Source organism: Nerophis ophidion, linkage group LG29, assembly GCF_033978795.1.
Source record: "Nerophis ophidion isolate RoL-2023_Sa linkage group LG29, RoL_Noph_v1.0, whole genome shotgun sequence".
NCBI classification, from domain to species: domain Eukaryota; kingdom Metazoa; phylum Chordata; class Actinopteri; order Syngnathiformes; family Syngnathidae; genus Nerophis; species Nerophis ophidion.
In genome coordinates, this window is record NC_084639.1 from 26796669 (window position 1) to 26818982 (window position 22314).

A 22314-nucleotide genomic window follows, 5' to 3' on the forward strand; every position below is an offset into this window, starting at 1 on the left:
TGCACCTGGGGATAGGCCCCTCCCACCTCCAAAGACATGCACCTGGGGATAGGTTCCTCCCACCTCCAAAGACATGCACCTGGGGATAGGCCCCTTCCACCTCCAAAGACATGCACCTGGGGATAGGCCCCTCCCACCTCCAAAGACATGCACCTGGGGATAGGCCCCTCCCACCTCCAAAAACATGCACATGGGAATAGGCCCCTCCCACCTCCAAAGACATGCACCTGGGGATAGGCCCCTCCCACCTCCAAAAACATGCACCTGGGGATAAGCCCCTCCCACCTCCAAAGACATGCACCTGGGGATAGGCCCCTCCCACCTCTAAAGACATGCACCTGGGGATAGGACACTCCCACCTCCAAAGACATGCACCTGGGGGTAGGCCCCTCCCACCTCCAAAGACATGCACCTGGGGATAGGCCCCTCCCACCTCCAAAGACATGCACCTGGGGATAGGCCCCTCCCACCTCCAAAGACATGCACCTGGGGATAGGTTGAATGGCAACACTAAATGGTCCCTAGTTTGTGAATGTTGTCTGTTTAAGCCAAAATGCATCCGTTCTCCCTTTTCCATCCACACACGGTGTATGTTTTTAAGTACTCTGTGATTGTGCGATACTGAACATGCTCTTCTGCTCGTAAACCAGCATTGGGGGGGTGGGGAGCGGACCGGTAAGTTTCAGAGGCGATACAGTATCGAAAATGATTCATTAGTATTGCGGTGCTTTACTAATAGAAGTATACCGTACAACCCTACTGTAAGGTTGACTAAAGGGTGTTATTTAGTAGTAAACAGGTTTTTATGCGTTAGCTTGGAAAATATTCCATTCGTTAATGATTCCTACTTGAGGGAAATTAATTTATCGCGATCCAGTCTGGAACCAATTAAGAGCGTTTAGAGGTGTTTCATTTACTGGTAGGACACACTAGGTGTCACCCATCAGAGCAAAACATCACACTATGACAAGGAAAGAGTTCTGACCTATGGAGCAGTCGGCCCCGGTCCAGTTCTCCTGGCAGACGCAGGTTCCGGAGTCGGTGTTGAAGGTCCCGTGACTGGAGCACTGCTCGGGACAAGTGCTCTTCAGGATCTCGCAGCCGATGCCCCCCCAGCCCGGGTTGCAGTGGCACTCGCCGTGATGACAAGTCCCGTGTCCGCTGCACTTTGGATCCACGCAGTCCACTGAGGACACAAGGAGGACCACGGCCGTGTCGGTTAAGCACTTATACACTTGGACTTCAAACACTTAAGATCATTACGCACGTGGAAGTTCTCTGGTGCCACTTTTTTATTTTTTACACTATAGTGTTGTTTTCTCTCCGAGTTCTTGTACTTGCAGCCTAGTGATTCTCCATAAACGTACGAATAAAAGTAGCCTAATTACTGTCTCTTCTTGTGTTTTTTACTTCTTTTACATTGGGATAAAATGCAATTAAACTGAGTCCACTTAGAAAGGCAAGTCAATACTTAAATAGAGTATGTACCATGTTGTACATTAGTGTATGAAGGCAGTCAACCCACAGGTATGATTGTCTAAATACTTAGCAACATAAGTGGTCATAGCGTGCATGAGTACAGATGTAGAGAAAAACCGCAGTTGCTGACAGTGGTTTTCAGAAGTGTTCCTGAGCCCATGTGGTGATATCCTTTACACACTGATGTCACTTGTTGATGCAGTACCGCCTGTGACATTTAATGCTACCTGAACTTTTTTTATATTACGGAGCGTAGATGGTGAAATCCCTAAATTCCTTGCAATAGCTGGTTGAGAAATGTTGTTCTTAAATCATTTTTGCTCAGGCATTCACATTTGTTGACAAAGGGGTGTACCTCGCCCCATCCTTTCTTGTGAAAGACTGAGCATTTTTTGGGAAGCTGTTTTCATACCTAATCTTGGCACCCACCTGTTCCCAATTAGCCTGTGCACCTGAGGGATGTTCCTAATAAGTCTTTGACGAGCATTCTTCAACTTTCTCAGTCTTTTTTGCCACTCGTGCCAGATTTCACACGTGTTGCAGGCATCAAATTACAAATGAGCTATTATTTGCAAAATATAACAAGGTTTTTCAGTTTGTACGTTTAGTATCTTGTCTTTGCAGTCTATTCAATTGAATATAAGTTGATAAAGATTTGCAAATCATTGTATTCTATTTTTATTTACCATTTACACAACGTGACAACTTCAATGCTTTTGTTAGTATAGATGGGCACAGCACCAGTATAGATTGTTCTGGCATCGTGACTAAGCCTAGTTTCTATAGCAAGAAGGAGACATAATATTATTCTGGCTGAAGCGTAAGAACTGTCCTCACTTTTGCCGCGAGGTGGACTCCAGCTTCCATTCTCCTCTCGTCCTCGAAGGCAAAGCTGGACTCCTTCAGAGTGTGTGTGCACGCGAGGTCGCTCACCTGTGCGTGCACATCTGATCAGACGATTCCTTTTGTCAGCACGTCGCTCGATAACGTTAAATGCGGAGGAGTGGATCGGCTGAGGGGGGGGGAGGATCTGCTTAAATGAACGCCATTGATTGATTGATTGGACCGGACGACTGTGGAGCTCAGCGATAGGCGGGCAAATTAGCAGCTTTGCACGCTCGCGAGGAGAAAAAAGGGTGAATTTAGTGGCAGGGTGTTTATAACGACAACATGGAGAACATGATCTGCTCGACGGACTCGAACGCACACATTCAATACCTGTGGTCCGCCAGCAGCGTTTACCTTGTTCACAGCTGCCTCCTCTCCAGCCGCTGTTGCAGACGCAGCTGCCCGACACGCAGACCCCGTGACCCGAGCACTGGGGGTCCACGCACTGGCCGGCGGCCACGTCGCACTCCGTGCCCTTCCAGCCGCTGTAGCACTGGCAGCGCCCCCTGGTGTACTGGCCGGTGCCGCTGCACAGCACGGGGCAGGCGGCTAGGAGACACAAAGCGTTACTCTTTTATTCTAACTTTTCTTTCAAAAGTTATATATTCCGGAATTACTTTATCACCTCATTCGTGTATTGTGGCATAACAGATGATACTTGGGAGAAAAGTGTACAGTTTCTGTTAGTGACGTGGAGCTCATGACACAGTAAGATGAAACGTGCGGACACATTTGTTACTGGAGATAAGCCGTGCTGCAGCCTGTTTACTTGTGTGTGATATCATGTGCGATACTAGCCCCCCTGCAGCCTGTTTACTTGTGTGTGATATCATGTGCGACACTAGCCCCCCTGCAGCCTGTTTACTTGTGTGTGATGTCATGTGCGACACAAGCCGCCCTGCACCGTGTTTACTTTTTGTGATATCATGTGCGACACAAGCCACCCTGCGGCGTGTTTACTTTTGGGTGATATCATGTGCGATACAAGCCGTCCTGCAGCGTGCTTACGTTTGTGTGATATCATGTGCGACACAAGCCGTCCTGCAGCGTGTTTACTTTTGTGGAATATCATGTGCGATACAAGCCGTCCTGCAGCGTGTTTACTTATGTGTGATATCATGTGCGATACAAGCAGTCATGCATTGTGTTTACTTTTTTGTGATATCATGTGCGATACAAGCCGTGCTGGAGCGTGTTTACTTGTGATATCATGTGCGATACAAGCCGTCCTGCAGCGTGTTTACTTGTGTGGGATATCATGTGCGATACAAGCCGTCCTGCAGCGTGTTTACTTATGTGTGATGTCATGTGCGATACAAGCAGTCCTGCATTGTGTTTACTTTTGTGTGATATCATGTGCGATACAAGCCGTGCTGCAGCGTGTTTACTTGTGTGATATCATGTGCGACACAAGCCGCCCTGCATTGTGTTTACTTTTGTGTGATATCATGTGCGATACAAGCCGTCCTGCAGCGTATTTACTTGTGTGTGAAATCATGTGCGATACAAGCCGCCCTGCATTGTGTTTACTTTTGTGTGATATCATGTGCGATACAAGGCGTCCTGCAGCGTATTTACTTGTGTGTGATATCATGTGCGATACAAGCCGCCCTGCATTGTGTTTACTTGTGTGTGATATCATGTGCGATACAAGCCGCCCTGCAGCGTGTTTACTTGCATGTGATATCATGTCCGATAGAAGCCATCCTGCAGCGTGTTTACTTGTGTGTGATATCATCTGCTATATAAGCAGTTATGCAGTGTGTTTACTTGTGTGTGGTATCATGTGCGATACAAGCCGTCCTGTAGCATGTTTACTTGTGTGTGATGTCGTGTGCGATACAAGCCGTCCTGCAGCGTGTTTACTTGTGTGCGATACAAGCAGTTATGCAGTGTGTTTACTTGTGTGATAACATGTGCGACAAGCTGCCCTGCAGCGTGTTTACATGAGTGATATCATGTGTGATACAAGTCGCCCTGCAGCGTGTTTACGTGTGTGTGAAATAATGTGCGATACAATCAGTTGCAGTGTATTTACTTGTGTGTGATATGTGCGACACAAGCCATCTTGCAGTGTGTTTACTTGTGTGTGATATGTGCAATACAAGTCATCCTGCAACATGTATATTTGTATGCGATATCATGTGCGATACAAGCCGTCCTGCAACATGTTTACTTGTGTGTGATATCATGTACGACACAAGCTGTCCTGCAGCGTGTTTGTGTGTGATATCATGTGCGACACAAGATGCCCTACAGCGTGTTTACTTTTGTGTAATATCATGTGTGATACAAGCCGTCCTGCAGCATGTTTACTTGTGTGTGATATCAGGTACGATGCAAGCAGCTAGGCAGTGTGTTTACTTGTGTGCGATATCATGTGCGGCACATGCCGTGCTGCAGCGTGTTTACTTGTGTGCGATATCATGTGCGACACAAGCAGTCCTGCAGCATGTTTACTTGTGTGTGATATCATGTGTGACACAAGCCGTCCTGCAGCATGTTTACTTGTGCGTGATATCATGTGCAATACACTAATCCTGCAGCATGATTTTCTATTTTTGTGATATCATGTGCGACACAAGCAGTCCTGCAGCGTGTTTACATGTGTGATATCATGTCATATCTTGCAGTGTGTTTACTTGTGTGTGATATCGTGTGCGATACAAACAGTCCCGCAGCTCGTTTACATGTACACACATGTAAACGAGCTGCGGGACTTTTGTGTAATATCATGTGCGATACAAGCCGTCCTGTAGTATGTTTACTTGTGTGTGATATCATGTGCGATACAAGCTGTCCCGAAGCATGTTTACTTGTGTGGGATATCATTTGTCATGTATCATTTGTCAATATAAACAAGCCACAAATAATCATAACTACACTATTAATTCCCATCATGTCAATAACGATTTCATTTAAAAGTATATCAGAAATTACAATATTTAACTACAGTAAAGTTGTTGTTTTTTTAAATACATTTTTATGATTGTTAATAGAAGTATTATTTCAAATAATTATAAGACATTTAAGCAGTTTGTACTTAACTTTTAATTTTATTTAAAAAAAAAATCAGAATCATATAATACATGTTTGATTAGCTTATTTTGTTTAATTTTTGATGAAATCGGGAAAAAACAAAAGCAAAAACAAAAAAAAATGTCATCTCAGTCTATATCGCTAATTCCGGACTATTATTTTTTTCATGCGCTTTGATCCCTGCGGCTTATAAAACGGCGAAGCTATTTTACGTATTTTTCTTTGCCGACAGCCATAACTTCAATAATTTAAAACAAGCAAAGGCCCCTTAAATGGTGTGTTATTGTTTGTGCTGTGGTGCTATCTTTTGGACTAGCTCGCTCACTGCACATGCTGCAGTGTCCTTTCATTTATAGCTTTCAACCGGAAGTACAAGTTCCGTCTTCTAGCCGTCTGTAGCATTTTTACTCGTATGGATTTTTCATTCATTACTCGAAGCAACGTTTGTAAATGTTTTGGGTAGAAATAAAACAATTAATATTTGATCATCTGTTTTGCTGCCGTTTTACCGGCACCATTTTGAAATATTTAAAGTATGTTATTAAACATTTACAAAATATTTAATTGTAAATAACTAATTTCACAATGTATATACACTATATTGCCAAAAGTATTTGGCCACCTGCCTTGACTCACATATGAACTTGAAGTGCCATCCCATTCCTAACCAATAGGGTTCAATATGATGTGAGTCCACCTTTTGCAGCTATTACAGCTTCAACTCTTCTGGGAAGGCTGTCCACAAGGTTGCGGAGTGTGTTTATGGGAATTTTCCACCGTTCTTCCTAAAGTGCATTGGTGAGGTCACACGCTGATGTTGGTGGAGAAGGCCTGGCTCTCAGTCTCTGTTCTAATTCAGCCTAAAGGTGTTATATCGGGTTCAGGTCAGTACTCTGTGCAGGCCAGTCAAGTTCATCCACAACAGACTCTGTCATCCATGTCTTTATGCACTGGTGCACAGTCTTGTTGGAAGAGGAAGGGGCCTGCTCCAAACTGTTCCCACAAGGTTGGGAGCATGGAATCATCCAAAATGTTTTGGTATCCTGGAGCATTCAAAGTTCCTTTCACTGGAACTAAGGGGCCAGGCCCAACTCCTAAAAAACAACCCCACACCATAATTCCTCCTCCACAAAAGTTCACACTCGGCACAATGCAGTCCAAAATGCGTTCTCCTGGCAACCTCCAAACCCAGACTGGTCCATCAGATTTCCAGATGGAAAAGTGTGATTCATCAGTCCAGAGAAGGCGTCTCCACTGCTCTAGAGTCCAGTGGTGACGTGCTTTACACCACTGCATCCCACGCTTTGCATTGGACTTCGTGATGTATGGCTTAGATGCAGCTGCACGGCCATGGAAACCCATTCCATGAAGATTTCTGCGTACTGTACGTGGGCTAATAGGAAGGCCACATGAAGTTTGGAGCTCTGTAGCAACTGACTGTGCAGAAAGTATTTGCACTATGCTGACCTCTCTGTCAGTTTACCTGGCCTACCACGTACTGGCTGAGTTGCTGTTGTTCCCAAACTCTTCACTTTTCTTGTAATATAGCCGACAGTTGACTTTGGAATATTTAGGAGGAGGCAATTTCAGGACTAGATTTGTTGCACAGGTGTCATCCTATGATAGTTCCACGCTTGAAATCACTGAGAGCGGCCCGTTCTTTCACAAAAGTTTGTAGAAACAGTCTCCGTGTCTAAGTGCTTGATTTGATACAAGGGGTCAAGTGATTAGGAGACCTGATTCTGATCATTTGGATGGGTGGCCATATACGTTTGGAAATATAGTGTATGTAAAAAAAACATCTATAACATATTTAATTGGAAATAACTTCACAAAGCAGATATCTGAGGCTTATAGTCCAGTGTGAAGGATATATTGCTTTTGTTTTAGTGGGTGCGGCTGATATATAGCAGTGTGCATTATAGTGCGGAAAATATGGTATTTGGAACCATAATATTTGTATGTACTTAAATTTGATAAAAACCTTCAAGAGCATCCATTTCCCCAAAAGCCTGGGCCTGGTAAATAATATGAGCATAAAAATATTTGATGAGAAATGCCAATATTTGGAAGCTAATTAAATGATCAAACAAAGTGAAGCCAAAGTCAATAGTGTTGATATCCTCTGGTGGCCACAAATGATGTCGCCTGTCGTGCAGCAGATGACAAACTAGCAGACGTTGCACCAGCGCATCATAAACAGCCACATTTCCATCTTTTAAATCCAACATAAATCTTGATTTTAAGAGTGCGAGAAGTTCATAGATCACAGCTGTGGGAAAAGAGCGGGTCCACCGTGGTCAGAGGTGGGTAGAGTAGCCAGAAATTGTACTCAAGTAAGAGTACTGTTACTTTAGAGATGTATTACTCAAGTAAAAGTAAGGAGTAGTCACCCAAATATTTACTTGAGTAAAAGTAAAAAGTATGTTGTCAAAAAACTACTCAAGTACTGAGTAACTGATGAGTAACTTGTTCCTTTAATGATTACGGCAACAAGTAATGCACAAAAACATAAAAATAACAATGAACAAATTCAGAGCCAGGAATATCTCTTAAGCGACTAAAACAATAATATATATTAAATAATATATGTTTGGTTTTACACTGTATTGAAAAAAAAATTGAAAATGAATTTTACCTTTGCAAGCTCATTATACTATTGGCTAAGTTTTATATTCATAAATGTACGTTTCTCAATACCCGACCATTGTGCCTTTAAAAAAGATTTACATTAAAACACTCTACCTCTACTCTACTTTGTCTTGGTATATTCTTATTTTACTGTTATAATTTTATTCCCATTGTTGCTTTTTATTTTTTATTCTTATTGTAATATTTCTCTATTTTGTTTCCATTTAAACCCCCATCATTTACTTTTTTTTTAATTGATCTCAACTCTGTACACTTCTGCTGGAATTTTTATTTTCCTGAAGGAACTCTCCTGAAGGAATCAATAAAGTACTATCTATCTCTAACAACCAAAAAGCTGTGAAAACGATGATGCTGTGTTCCAAATTTAAGTTATTTACTGAGATTGAGTGAGCCTATGACTTTGCACTTAGTCTATTTCATATATATATATATATATACATATATATATATATATATATATATATATATATATATATACATATATATATATATATATACATATATATACATATATATTTTTTTTTGCTTTCTATTTTAGTTACTTTGAATTTACAACCACCTGTCGCTGTTATGTACAGGTTTTATACTGTTTTGTACTGTTTTTGTACTTTGATTATTATTTTCAACTGTTTGTAAATGTTGAAATTTATAAATAAAGGTTTATAAAAAATAAAAAATAAAGTGTGCAGTTAATCATGTGACCGCCTGGCTCTGCTTGATTGGTGAAACGGAGTCAAACGTCACCAGTGACTGCATTTGATTGGTGAAACGGAGTCAAACGTCACCAGTGACTGCATTTGATTGGTGAAACGCAGGCCTGTGATAGATCCTACTTTGAAGGTCTGTCTGACAAACCAAAACAAACAAAGCGTGCATTAACAGATCCATAAAAATCAGTAGCGAGTAGCGAGCTGAATGTAGATAAATGGGGCGGAGTAAAAGTAGCGTTTCTTCTCTATAAATATACTCAAGTAAAAGTATGTTGCATTAAAACTACTCTTATGAGTACAATTTATCCCAAGTTATGTAACTGAGTAAATGTAGCGCGTTACTACCCACCTCTGACCGAGGTTAACGGCAGGAGTACGTCTTTTTTTTTTTGGTGTGGCGATGGGAGTGAACATTGAAGTAATAAGCTAACCGAGCAGCAAAGTAGAAGAAAAGTGGATAATTACCTCTGGAACAGTACGGCCCGATGAATCCCGGGAAGCAGTGACAGGATCCCGCGACACACTCCCCGTTCCCGTAGCAGTTGTGTGCGCACTCGCTGACAGACTCTGCGGGAAGTCAAACTATTAATAACGCATCACGCTGTCACATTGCTGCAAATCTGGGAGATCTCTCCAAAGTAACTTCTGACAAGTGCACATTTCATAAAGTGCTGGGAGACTGTGCTGCATCCAACCTTTACTCCTTTCCTTTTTTGAATAAGCCTTTTTTTTGGCGGATGTCGTGTAAGGCAATTGGTGTCCATTGCACTCAGGCTTAAGCCTCCAGAACATGTCTGCTCCAGCCATCTGCGCCACGTCAAATGGAAGCCACAAAGCGTTCGAAATTAGTCCAAATAATTCAATTTCCTTGACACGTATTCCCTTTTTCCAGCCTTCCATGGCGCCCTGGTTGATCAAGCCAATGCCAGGCAAGCCATCTCTGGAGTATTCGCGGCTTCCAATCCTCTCTGACTTGAAGTTAATCTGACACATCCGACACAAAGAGCTTGTGCGCACTCAACAGACCATCGCTCATCAGGGACAACATCCCCTCCAAACCCCAAAAGGCCAAAGCCTTCATTTTGATAAGTGAAGAGAGCAAACTTTGTTGTTATTACTCAGGATTGTATTGGATGTTCCTCTAGGTGAAGTCGGACCCGGGCAATTTTCACCTGGCACGTCGATACCTTCATATTCGGCGGGGGCAATCAATGAACGTCCCTCAAAGGAAATAGAAAAGAAGGAAAAATGTTATCTCAGCCCTTTTTTCCTCCACCTCAAAAACCTCAAAATTAAAGCATGTTCCAAATCCAGCCAAGTTGCTGGTTGGAAGGATCAATGCCCATGCATGGCTACTATCATAGTCATCCACCATCCTCCGAAGAACACACCCTCAAGGTTGCTCAAAGTCGGCAAAGATCGACTTGTTTGCGGAGCAGGCGAGATTTTTCATCCCTAATCCAAACAGTCCATGTTTGATCATGCAGGCGAAGCTTGAAATTGGAAACTCGACAACAAACCGTCAGGAACTCTGTGGATTTTTGAAAAGTTAGCCCAAGAGTTCATGCTGATGTTGCGATGCATCGCAATTCTGATTATTTTGTAAAATCCGATCTTTTAACGTAATCGTTCACTCTACAAAAAATATGCAACATTTAATATAGTCATTGCTATGGTTGTCACCCGGCCACTACAACACCGCACCGACGTGGAAATACTTCATCACATCCTGGGTCGTTCCTCTGAACCAGGGGTCGCCGACCTGTTTGATCATGCAGGCGAAGCTTGAAATTGGAAACTCCACAACAAACAGTCAGGAACTCTTCGGATTTTTTAAAAATTTCCCGAGAGTTCATGCTGACTTTGCAAGGTGCATGCAAAGCCAGGAGTTCCTTTGCAAACCGTCGTTTTCGTCAGTCAAGACTTTAGTTATGGTCCCAACGTTATTCAGATTTTTATGTAGAATCCAATCTTTTAATGTAGTCCTTCACGTTACAAAAAATATGCAACGTTTTATGTCGGCATTGTTATGGTTGTCACCCGGCCACTACAACACCGCACCGACGTGGAAATACTTCATCACATCCTGGGTCGTTTGACCAGGGGTCGCCAACTCATTTGATCATGCAGGCGAAGCTTGAAAATGGAAACCCGACAACAAACCGTCAGGAACTCTTCGGATTTTTGAAAAATTAGTCCAAGAATTCATGCTGACGTTGCAATGTTGATGTAAGGCCAGGAGTTGGCGATGATCCTTTGCATACCGTTGCTTTTGCAATTCAAGAATTTGGCTACGGTCACACAGCAATTCTGATTATTTTTGTAAAATCCGATCTTTTAATGTAGTCATTCACGTTACAAAAAATATGCAACGTCTAATGTAGGAATCTCTATGGTTGTCACCCGGCCACTACACATCGCCACTACGTGGAAATACTTCATCACATCCTGGGTCGTTTCTCTAAACCAGGGGTCGCCGACATGTTTGATCATGCAGGCGAAGCTTGAAATTGGAAACTCAACAACCAACAGTCGGGAACTCTTCGGATTTTTGAAAAAATTGTCTGAGAATTCATGCTGACGTTGCGATGTTGATGTAAGGCCAGGAGTTGGCGACGTTCCTTTGCATACCTTCGTTTTCGTCAGTCAAGACTTTGGTCATGGTCCCACCGCAATTCAGATTTGTATGTAGAATCCAATCTTTTAATGTAGTCGTTCACGTTACAAAAAATATGCAACGTCTTATGTCGGCATTGCTATGGTTGTCACCCGGCCACTACAACACCGCACCGACGTGGAAATAATTCATCACATCCTGGGTCGTTCCTCTAAACCAGGAGTCGCCAACTCATTTGATCATGCAGACGAAGCTTGAAATTGGAAACTCGACAAACTGTCAGGAACTCTTCGGATTTTTGAAAAATTTGTCCAAGACTTCATGCTGACGTTGCGATAATGTAAGGCCAGGAGTTGGCAACGTTCCTTTGCATACCGTTGCTTTTGCAATTCAAGACTTTGGCTACGGTCACACAGCAATTCTCATTATTTTTGTAAAATCTGATCTTTTAATGTAGTCGTTCACGTTACAAAAAATGTGCGACGTCTAATGTCGGCATTGTTATGGTCGTCACCCGGCCACTACAACACCGCACCGACGTGGAAATACTTAATCACATCCTGGGTCGTTTCTCTAAACCAAGGGTCGCCAACTCGTTTGATCATGCAGGCGAAGCTTGAAATTGGAAACTCGACAACTAACCGTCAGGAATTCTTCGGATTTTTGAAAAATTAGTTCAAGAGTTCATTCTGATGTTGCAATGTTGATGTAAGGCCAGGAGTTGGCGATGATCCTTTGCATACCGTTGCTTCTGCAATTCAAGACTTTGGCTACGGTCACACAGCAATTCTGATTATTTTTGTAAAATCCGATCTTTTATTGTAGTCGTTTACGTTACAAAGAAAAATGCGACGTCTAATGTAGGAATCGCTATGGTTGTCACCCGGCCACTACAACACCAACACTATGTGGAAATACTTCATCTCATCCTGGGTCGTTCCTCTAAACCAGGGGTCGCCGACCTGTCTGATCATGACCACAAACCGTCAGGAACTCTTTGGATTTTTGAAAAATTAGTCCAAGAGTCCATGCTGACGTTGCAATGTGCATGTAAGGCCAGGAGTTGGCGACGTTCCTTTGCATACCGTGGTTTTCATCAGTCAAGACTTTGGTTACGGTCACACTGCAGGCGAGGGTGTAGAATTTGGATTTTTTTGTCAAATCCGATCTTTTAATGTAGGCGTTCATGTTACAAAAATGTAGGAATCGCTATGGTTGTCACCCGGCCACTACAACTCCAACACTATGTGGAAATACTTCATCACATCCTGGGTCATTCCTCTAAACCAGGGGTCGCCGACCTGTTTGATCATGCAGGCGAAGCTTGAAATTGGAAACTCGACAACAAACCATCAGGAACTCTTTGGATTTTTGAAAAATGAGTCCTAGAGTTCATGCTGACTTTGCAATGTGCATCACTTTCGTCAGTCAGGACTTTGGCTATGGTCACACCGCAATTCAGATTTTTTGGGAAAATCTGATCTTTTAATGTAGTCGTTCACATTACAAAAAAATATGCACGTCTAATGTTGTCATTGCTATGGTTGTCACCCGGCCACTAAGACACCGCAAGTACGTGGAAATATTTCATCACATCCTGGGTCGGTCCTCTAAACCAGGGGTCGCCAACCCGTCGATCACGATGTACCAGTCGATCTTTGGGACCCCACCATGAAAAACTGACATCAGTACTTGACAACCCCACCTAGAGAGTGACAGACTCGCAGGCAGGCAGGCATTTTAACCCCTGAACACGCACGCACGCCTTTGTCTCTCAATCCCCAGCCTCTCATCTGGCGCCTCTCGACACTGCGGCCACACCCCCCATCAAGAACAGCCACCAGCTACTCCCACTCGCTTCTCAAACGCGCATTTCCTGACATGCTCAAAAATCATAGCGCTGCAACAATACATTAAGGCTGATTGTTGCAACAAATCAGACATTTTCCCTCACCCTCAACCTTAAGTCCACGACCATCATCGCTGACAAGCCAAATACTAGAGACTGTGAACATTGCTCCAAAGCACGGATTTTGTGTTGACTTATTGTGAATAGTAGGTCTTGGTTCTTGGCGCATTTGTGGCACTTTCAGGGATTTTGTGAAATCCAAGTCAACATTTTAATTATTGCATGTCAAATATTTTGTCCCTCGCAGTTTGGGGACATTTTCTGCAATGTCTGCTACTAAGAGCGAGTGGGCGAGCAGACGCAGACAGTAATGGTGGAACATTGACGTCAGTTACTAAAACATTATTTTCAATTACTTATTTCTACTTTGGTGAAGATTGTTGACGCAAATCGCTGTTCAGACTGCAGCTGCATCGTATAACAAATCTGATTTTTACATCCACATACAAAAGAAACCTTGGTCAGATTTGGTAAAAAAATCAGGATTGCAAAGATAAAATTGACCTGAAATATGTTAATTAAAGGTGAAATATAGAGGAAAAAAATGACCTGCACGGTGAACAAGGCTATATTCACCCTACCCTGGATGATGGTGTTGTAGGACACCGCCTCCACGCTGCGTCCGTCGTTGTAAAAGGCCAGGTGCCACACACCCGAGTCCAGGTACTGGATGAAGCCCGCCTGGTGGACGACGACCTGGTTCTCCGGTCGGGCTCTCTCCGCTTCGCTCTGAGCGCGATGTTCTTTAGCGATGAGCCGGCTGCCGTCCAAGAGCTCCACAAAGTCGTACTGCAGAAGACACAAAAAGTCCCGGCAAGGACAGATTATTAAATATGTTCTCATTTAATTAAACACTTTCAGTACTGAACTACTTCATTAACTTGTTTTTATGAATACTGATTAATGTTATTTTCGGTGCATTCAAAATGCAAAACATAAAACTGCTTAACTTTTCTCTGAAACACTTGTCTTTGTCTTTTTTGTATCCACACTGTTGCCACTGAGGAGAGTTTCAAGCACTGGCTTCTCCTTGGCACCGTTGCAAGCCATGACCCCCCCCGCTAGTCAGAGGCGAGCTGCACTGCCATTATTTACCCAGTCTTATATCAGGTGTGCGGATAGGTAAAGGATTCAGTCATTTTTAAGTACTGACCAAATTCCGATTCATGCAAATTCAAACGGAACCATATTTCCATACCATTGTTGCATGTGATGTCAGGTCATGTTCCAGACCCAGCACCATTTACAAGGGTCATGTGATCATACATCAGTGGTCCGGTAACGGTCCGTCACGCATTTGCTGCCGGGCGGGAGAGGAACACTAAATTCTGTATTTTCTTGAATTTCCACCAGTTATATAGTATGCGCCTGCCTAGAATTACTGCCGGGTCAAACTCGTTTCGCAAAATAATTAGCGCATGCTTAGCATTATCGCCAACTCAGGATTATCGCCGGGTCAAACTCATTTTGCAAAATATTATTTTTATTAGCGCATGTCTAGAATTTCCACCGGGTCAAACTCGTCACGTCATGAGCGACACTTCACCTGTCATCATTTTCAAAATGGAGGAGGCTGATTTCAATAATTTGAAATCGCACAAAGCGAAGAAAATTAAGAGCTATTCAGTAGGATTTAAGGTCCAAGCTATTGAATATGCTAAAAAGAACAGTAAGCAGCTATGTTTTATTAATATACCGTAGCTGCGTGTGTCAAATATGAGTCATTAAATGACTCCCACCTCCTGGTGGTAGAGGGCGCTAGTGATCCTTCTTGCGACTACTCGGCTGCAGAAGAAGTGACAACAAGCAGCAAGAGTGAGCAGCGATCGTTTATTTTTTCCTCTCGCTTGCTCTTTTAACATGGAGGATTACATATCTAAAATAAAACAGTTTTCTAAACTGGACTTTCAATCGAAACAGGAGGTAATAAAGGAAGATCTACATCCAGACAGAGAGACTTTTAAAACTGAAAAAAGATAAGGAAGACTTCTATAAACAAGTTATCGATGCTTTTGATCAGAAGGAGCTGCACATGGACTTCATTTATAAGTAAAGGTAAGACCATAATAACGTTTTTTTTATTAAATGTGCTTTTCATGATTGTATCCTTACATCACACTCAAATGTATGAGCGCAGGCCTATTTTTACCGCATGCCTTTGGTAAGCGCCGGAGTGAGAAGATGTTTTAAAATAATTAGCACCCCAGCGGCAATTCAAGGAAATACGGTATATATATATTTTTCTATTTAAATATTAAAACTAAAATAATGATTAATTAAAATAATATGCAATTTTACAACTGTTTTTAGAGAAAAAAAAACTGGCAGCTTAGTTGGCAGACTTTTTTCTTTTATCATTATTATTTTTTACAACATAACGGAAATAGAATCACAGTACCTCTGTTTAATTTTATTTTGTCAACTCAGCTAGCAAGTTTTTTACCATAGTAAAATGTGGTACCATAAAATCATCAACTGTGGATTTTACAGGAAAAAAAAAAAACTGACAGCTCAGTCGTCATAATTTTACTGTAAAAAAAACAAACATTGGTCGTTTTGTTTCAACTTACAGAAATATGCTTTAAAAAAAACTCCCTAAATTTTACAGGAAAATCTATTGGTCATTTTTAGTGTGTGCAATTTGATGAATAACTCGATATCATAAGTCAGGCAGATTTTTAAGTATTTATTTGGATTTTCGCCTACAAAGTTAGATAATATATTATTTGTTGCAATATTGGACACTAATTTTTTCCCTGTCAAACTAGAAGAAAAAAAAAACCCTAATACCTTTAGTAGGAAAATACAAAAGTATTATTTCCAGGCTTTTGCGGGCCAGATCTGGAGTTAGGCACCTGAGCACTAGACACACCAATGAGCTTGTTTATAGATGCACAATTAAACTCCTCATAGGAAGTTGCCATTTGTTCTAACTTTGTGACATGATACAATGCACATTCATCAACATGGATAGAAAAGTGACGTATTGTAGTCAAAGGCTGATTTCCATTGCAAAGAAACACTCCCAGGACTTCCACTAATTCAGTCTCATAGTGAGTTGTACTTTTCATGCACTAATTCTTGCTGTATTTATCTGGCACAGGTGGAAAGCTGGTCCCTGGAAATAATGCCTACATTAAACCGGTCCGTGGTGCCAAAAAGGTTGGGGACCACTGGTCTACAGAACATGTAATGGTGCTTCTTTGGTCAAAATGTTGCATAGATGATATTTTACAGACCATCGTCAAGCCGCTTTCTGACCATCTCTTCAGGATACACCTTTTAGTGGGCGGTCTTATTTACGTGCTAAAGTTCGCCCGTATACACGTCTCCGGTCCATCTGCCATGTTTAAAGGGGAACATTATCACATTTTCAAAAAGGTTAAAAAACAATAAAAATCAGTTCCCAGTGGCTTGTTGTATTTTTTGAAGTTTAAAAAAAATTTTACCGGTCCCGGAATATTCCTAAATAAAGCTTTAAAGTGCCTTATTTTCACCATCTTCAAAACCACTATCCATTTCCCTGTGACGTCACACAGTGCTGCCAATACAAACAACATGGCGGTTACCACAGCAAGATATAGCAACATTAGCTCGGATTCAGACTCGGATTTCAGCGGCTTAAGCGATTCAACAGATTACGCATGTATTGAAACAGATGGTCGGAGTATGGAGGCAGATAGCGAAAACGAAATTGAAGAAGAAACTGAATTTATTGAGCGAATAGCTATTGACGGTATTCGGCCATAGCGTGGGTGTACCTAATGAAGTGGCCCATAGCATGGCTGCCTTATTAGCATCGCCGGTAAAATGTGCGGACCAAACGATCAGGACTTCCGCATCTTGTGACAATGGAGCAACTTAAATCCGTCGATTGGTAAGTGTTTGTTTCGCATTAAATGTGGTTATCTAGTTTCAAATGTACATATAACTAGCGTAAATAGCATGTTAGCATCGATTAGCTGGCAGTCATGCCGTGACCAAATATGTCTGATTAGCACATAAGTCAACAACATCAACAAAAGTCACCTTTGTGATTTCGTTGACTTAATGGTTGCAAATGCATCTGCAGGTTATCCATACATCTCTGTGCCATGTCTGTCTTAGCATCGCCAGTCAAATGTGAAGACACTCTGGTACATTCAATGGGGGTCTGGCGGCAGATTTCTTGCCAGTGGTGCAACTTGAATCCCTCCCTGTTAGTGTTGTTACAACCTCCGACAACACACCGACGAGGCATGATGTCTCCAAGGTTCCAAAAAATAGTCGAAAAAACGGAAAATAACAGAGCTGAGACCCGGTGTTTGTAATGTGAAAATTAATATGGCGGATGTGTTACCTCGTTGACGTCACGTTCTGACGTCATCGCTAAAAGAGCAATAAACAGAAAGGCGTTTAATTTGCCAAAATTCACCCATTTAGAGTTCGGAAATCGGTTAAAAAAATACATGGTCTTTTTTCTGCAACATCAAGGTATATATTGACGCTTGCATAGGTTTGGTGATAATGTTCCCCTTTAAAATGTTAATGCTTCCAAATGGAGTCTACTGACAGATCTGAGTTCAAACTATACGCTACTTTTTATTCGGAATTACAACAACAGTGGAGGGATGCATGTGCATGTACAAACCAGTCTGCCCCACAACAAGAAGATAGAGAAAAAAAAACGTATTGAGTACGGATTAAAAATGGCAGACTTGCGCAAAGCTCTTTGGGTAAACCTCTTCCATATAGAGATATTTTTCAAACTTCCACCATTTCCACATTTTTCAACCAATTCAGACCATTCCACCTTCAACATATTCCACCATGCTGGAAATTCAAACTACCCCTTTTCCAAGTTAAACAAAATTCCAGGATTTTCCAGAATGCCTGGTTTTCCAAAGCCCTATTTCCTTCCTTTTTATGGCGACTACTTATCTCACATTCCTCAACCCACTTCAACCGTCAAAACATTCCTCTTCATCAGCAGAAAAAAACTAAGTTGTTTTCGAACTGAAAATGTCCCAGTTTTCCTGAAATTCCAGGAATTCCGTAATACCGTTCCTCAATTCAACATGTTACTACTTCCACATTTTTTGACCGATTTGAAAAATGTCAACACCAACCATTTTAACTTATTCAGAACATTCAATCTCTTTATCATTTTAAAATAAATTCCTGCTTTTTTTGAAATTCCCTTTTTTTTTATTTTTTATTTCCATTGAAATCAATGGGAAATTATTCAAAGTTCCACAACTTCCACATTTTCTATCTGAACCAAACCATTCTAACTTTAAAATATTCAGCCTGTTCAGGAATGTTGTGCTGTACTTCAACAATTCAAAAAATATTCCTCGATTTCCCATAATCCCTTTTTTTTTTTTTTTGTATTTTCCCCATTCAAAATGAAATGGCCATTTTTCAAACTTCCACATTCTTCAAGCCATTACAACCATTTCACCTTTAACAAATTCCACCATTCTTGAAATTCAAACTACCCTTTTTCCAAGTTCAAAAAAATTCCCAATTTTCCTGAAATTCCCTAATACCATTTACTACTTCATCATTTCTTGCCCGATTTCAACAATTCCAACACCAAACCAGTTCAGCTCATTGAGGGCATTTATGTTCCTAAAAATCCCAAAATTCCCAAATTTCCAGGAAGTTCTCATTAAAATGAATGGGAAATGTTTTCCAAGTTGCACAATCCCCACATTTTTCAACATCAATACTATCCACTCACCTTGGACATTCAAAATAACATTCCAGGAATTTCTAGGAATTCCGTAATACCCTTTTGTCAATTCAACATGTTACTACTTCAACATTTCTCAACCAATTGAAAAAAAAATTAACACCAACCATATCAACTCATTCTGACCATTCAAGTTTTTTTCGACATTTAAAAAAAAATTCCCACTTTTCCCAAAATTCCCATTTAAATCAAAGGGACCTTCTTCAAAGTTCCTCAATTCCCATCTGATTTAAACTGCTCCAATGCCAAAATGTTCAACCTGTTCAGGAATTGTGTGCTCTACTTCAACAATTAAAAAAAAAAATTCCAGGATTTTAATTCAACCTCAGCATTTGGCACATTCACACACAATTCCTTCAGGATTTGCCTCATCCTGTTTTCAGTTAATGTTACCTTTACAGTCAATGAATGCAGAAGCAACAAGCTTGCAGATGGTTAATAAAGATTTGAGTTGTTTTAAAAATGTAAATAATCCCAGAGATGCTGAGTGGATGCTGATGGCTTTAATTAGAGTTCTAACAACTCAGTATGCCGTAGCTATAGTTATCTAGAAGGTGCTGGTGCTATACACCAGTGTTTTTCAACCTTTTTTTGAGCCGAGGCACATGTTTATCATTGATCAAATCCGGAGGCACACCACCAGCAGAAAACATTAACAAAAGAAACTCAGCAGCCGATATTGACAGTAAAAAGTTGTTGTTGCAATTGTTGGGTATGACTTTAAAGCAGGGGTCAGGAACCTTTTTGCCTGAGAGAGCCATGAAAGCCAAATATTTCAAAATGTATTTCCATGAGAGCCAAATAATATTTTTAACATTGAATACAACTAGGGGGCTTCACGGTGAAAGAGGGGTTAGTGCGTCTGCCTCACAATACGAAGGTCCTGCAGTCCCGGGTTCAAATCCAGGCTTGGGATCTTTCTGTGTGGAGTTTGCATGTTCTCCCCGTGAATGCGTGGGTTCCCTCCGGGCACTCCGGCTTCCTCCCACTTCCAAAGACATGCACCTGGGGATAGGCCCCTCCCACCTCCAAAGACATGCACCTGGGGATAGGCCCCTCCCACCTCCAAAGACATGCACCTGGGGATAGGTTGATTGGCAACACTAAATGGTCCCTAGTGTGTGAATGTGAGTGTGAATGTTGTCTGTCTATCTGTGTTGGCCCTGCGATGAGGTGGCGACTTGTCCAGGGTGTACCCCGCCTTCCGCCCGATTGTAGCTGAGATAGGCGCCAGCGCCCCCCGCGACCCCACAAGGGAATAAGCGGTAGAAAATGGATGGATGGGTGAATACAACTAAATGCGTTAATTTTTAAGTAAGACCAACATTTTTAGAGTATAGTAAGTCTCATTCTTTTCAATAACATTGTTATTCTAAAGTTAACCAACAATAAATACAATACTTCTTACCATTAATGCGATGGTTGGATTAAAATGCATGAGAATGTTTTATAATTTTAACGTTATTTTTAACACTGTGATTACCAGCGGAATTATTCATTACTTATCGTGTTAAGCAATGTCAGCTAAGATTTATCCGAGAGCCAGATGCAGTCATCAAAAGAGCCGCATCTGGCTCTAGAGCCATAGGTTCCCTACCCCTGCTTTAAAGCATAACCAAGCATGCATCACTATAGCTCTTGTCTCAAAGTAGGTGCACTGTCACCACCTGTCACATCACACCCTGACTTTTTTTGCTGTTTTCCTATTTTTTGTCTTGTGCTCTTATTTCGGTGGCTTTTCCTGTTTAGTTGTTTTTTTCCTGTAGCAGTTTCATGTCTTCCTTAAACGCAATTCCCCGCACCTGCTTTGTTTTAGCAATCAAAACTATTTAAGTTGTTGCTATCCTTCTTTGTGGGGACACTGTTGATCGTCGTGTCATGTACGGATGTACTTTGTGGACGCCGTCTTTGCTCCACAGTAAGTCTTTGCTGTCGTCCAGCATTCGGTTTCCGTTTACTTTGTAGCCAGTTCAGTTTTAGTTTCGTTCTTCAATGCCTTTTCTTAGGGGCACTCGCCTTTTGTTTATGTTTGGTTTAAGCATTATTAAGCATATTGTGATCCTGACAAAGCATGTTCCTGACATCTACACAGCAATTAGCAACAGGCTGCCACCTACTGATATGGAAGAGTATTACATGGTTACTCTGCCGAGCTCTAGACAGCACAGACTCTCAACAACGGCACATTATTTGTAGACTATAATTACTGGTTTGCAAAAAATATTTTTTATGGTAGATGATAATAGAATAGAATAGAATAGAAAGTAATTTATTGATCCCTTGGGGAAATTCAGCACCACAGTTTGCTCACAATAATAATAAATAATATACAACATATATTTATAATATATATGACTATAATATAAATGGGTTATGCTTGTATAGGGCTTTTCTACCTTTTCAAAGAACTCAAAGAGCTTTGACACTATTTTCACATTCACACACTGTTAGCGGGAGCTGCCATGCAAGGCGACAAACAGGACCCATCAGGAGCAAAGGTGAAGTGTCTTGCTCAAGGACACAACAGACGTGACTAGGATGGTAGAAGGTAGGGATTGAACCAGGAACCATTAGGTTGCTGACACAGCCACTCTCCCGACTGCGACACGCCATCCCCATTATTTTTACCCCAAATAGTGAAGTGAATTATATTTATATAGCGCCTTTTCTTTAGTGACTCAAAGCGCTTTACATAGTGAAACCCAATATCTAAGTCACATTTAAACCAGTGTGGGTGGCACTGGCAGCAGGCGGGTAAAGTATCGTGCCCAAAGACACAACGGCAGAGACGAGGATGGCGGAAGCAGGAATCGAACCAGGAACCCTCAAGTTGCTGGCACAGCCACTCTACCAACCGAGCTATACCGCCCAAATAGGTGAAGTTGAATAATCTCCCACGGCACAACAGACTGTATCTCACGACACATTTGTGTGCCGCGGCACAGTGGTTGAAACACACTGCTTTATGGTCTCGGCAGTAAAAAAAAAATAATAATAGTTCTGCAGACATTGTCTTCTTTTTTTCCTGTTGTACCGCCGCCCTCGCGCAAACAAACATCGACCGACAAGACAAACAAGGAGTAATTCCTGCCTGGCGCAGTAATTGAAGAGGTGCATCCGCTCTCACAGCACCCGGCAAACAGCTGGACCTCATTTGGACTTAAACTGCCGTGGAAAAACAGCGCGTCCCCAGACATGCTCGTATGGCTACAGAGGAGCGCGGCAGATGCAGACGCAGGGTCCCCTGCTTTTAGCAATTGTCGGCGACACAGATGAACTGAGC

General features: G+C 41.8%; 1 protein-coding gene across 1 annotated transcript in view; it reads right to left on the minus strand.

The window, feature by feature from the left end:
* The window catches only part of si:dkey-237h12.3 (teneurin-3), a 627006-nt gene that overhangs the window by 219611 nt on the left and 385081 nt on the right, over nt 1-22314 (minus strand). Inside the window, exons 9-12 of the mRNA XM_061892022.1 lie at nt 13876-14083; nt 9234-9335; nt 2722-2916; nt 986-1186 (exon numbers count right to left, since the gene is read on the minus strand). Of these exons, the coding sequence (XP_061748006.1) occupies nt 986-1186; nt 2722-2916; nt 9234-9335; nt 13876-14083 (706 nt within the window). The remainder of the gene's footprint in view (nt 1-985; nt 1187-2721; nt 2917-9233; nt 9336-13875; nt 14084-22314) is intronic.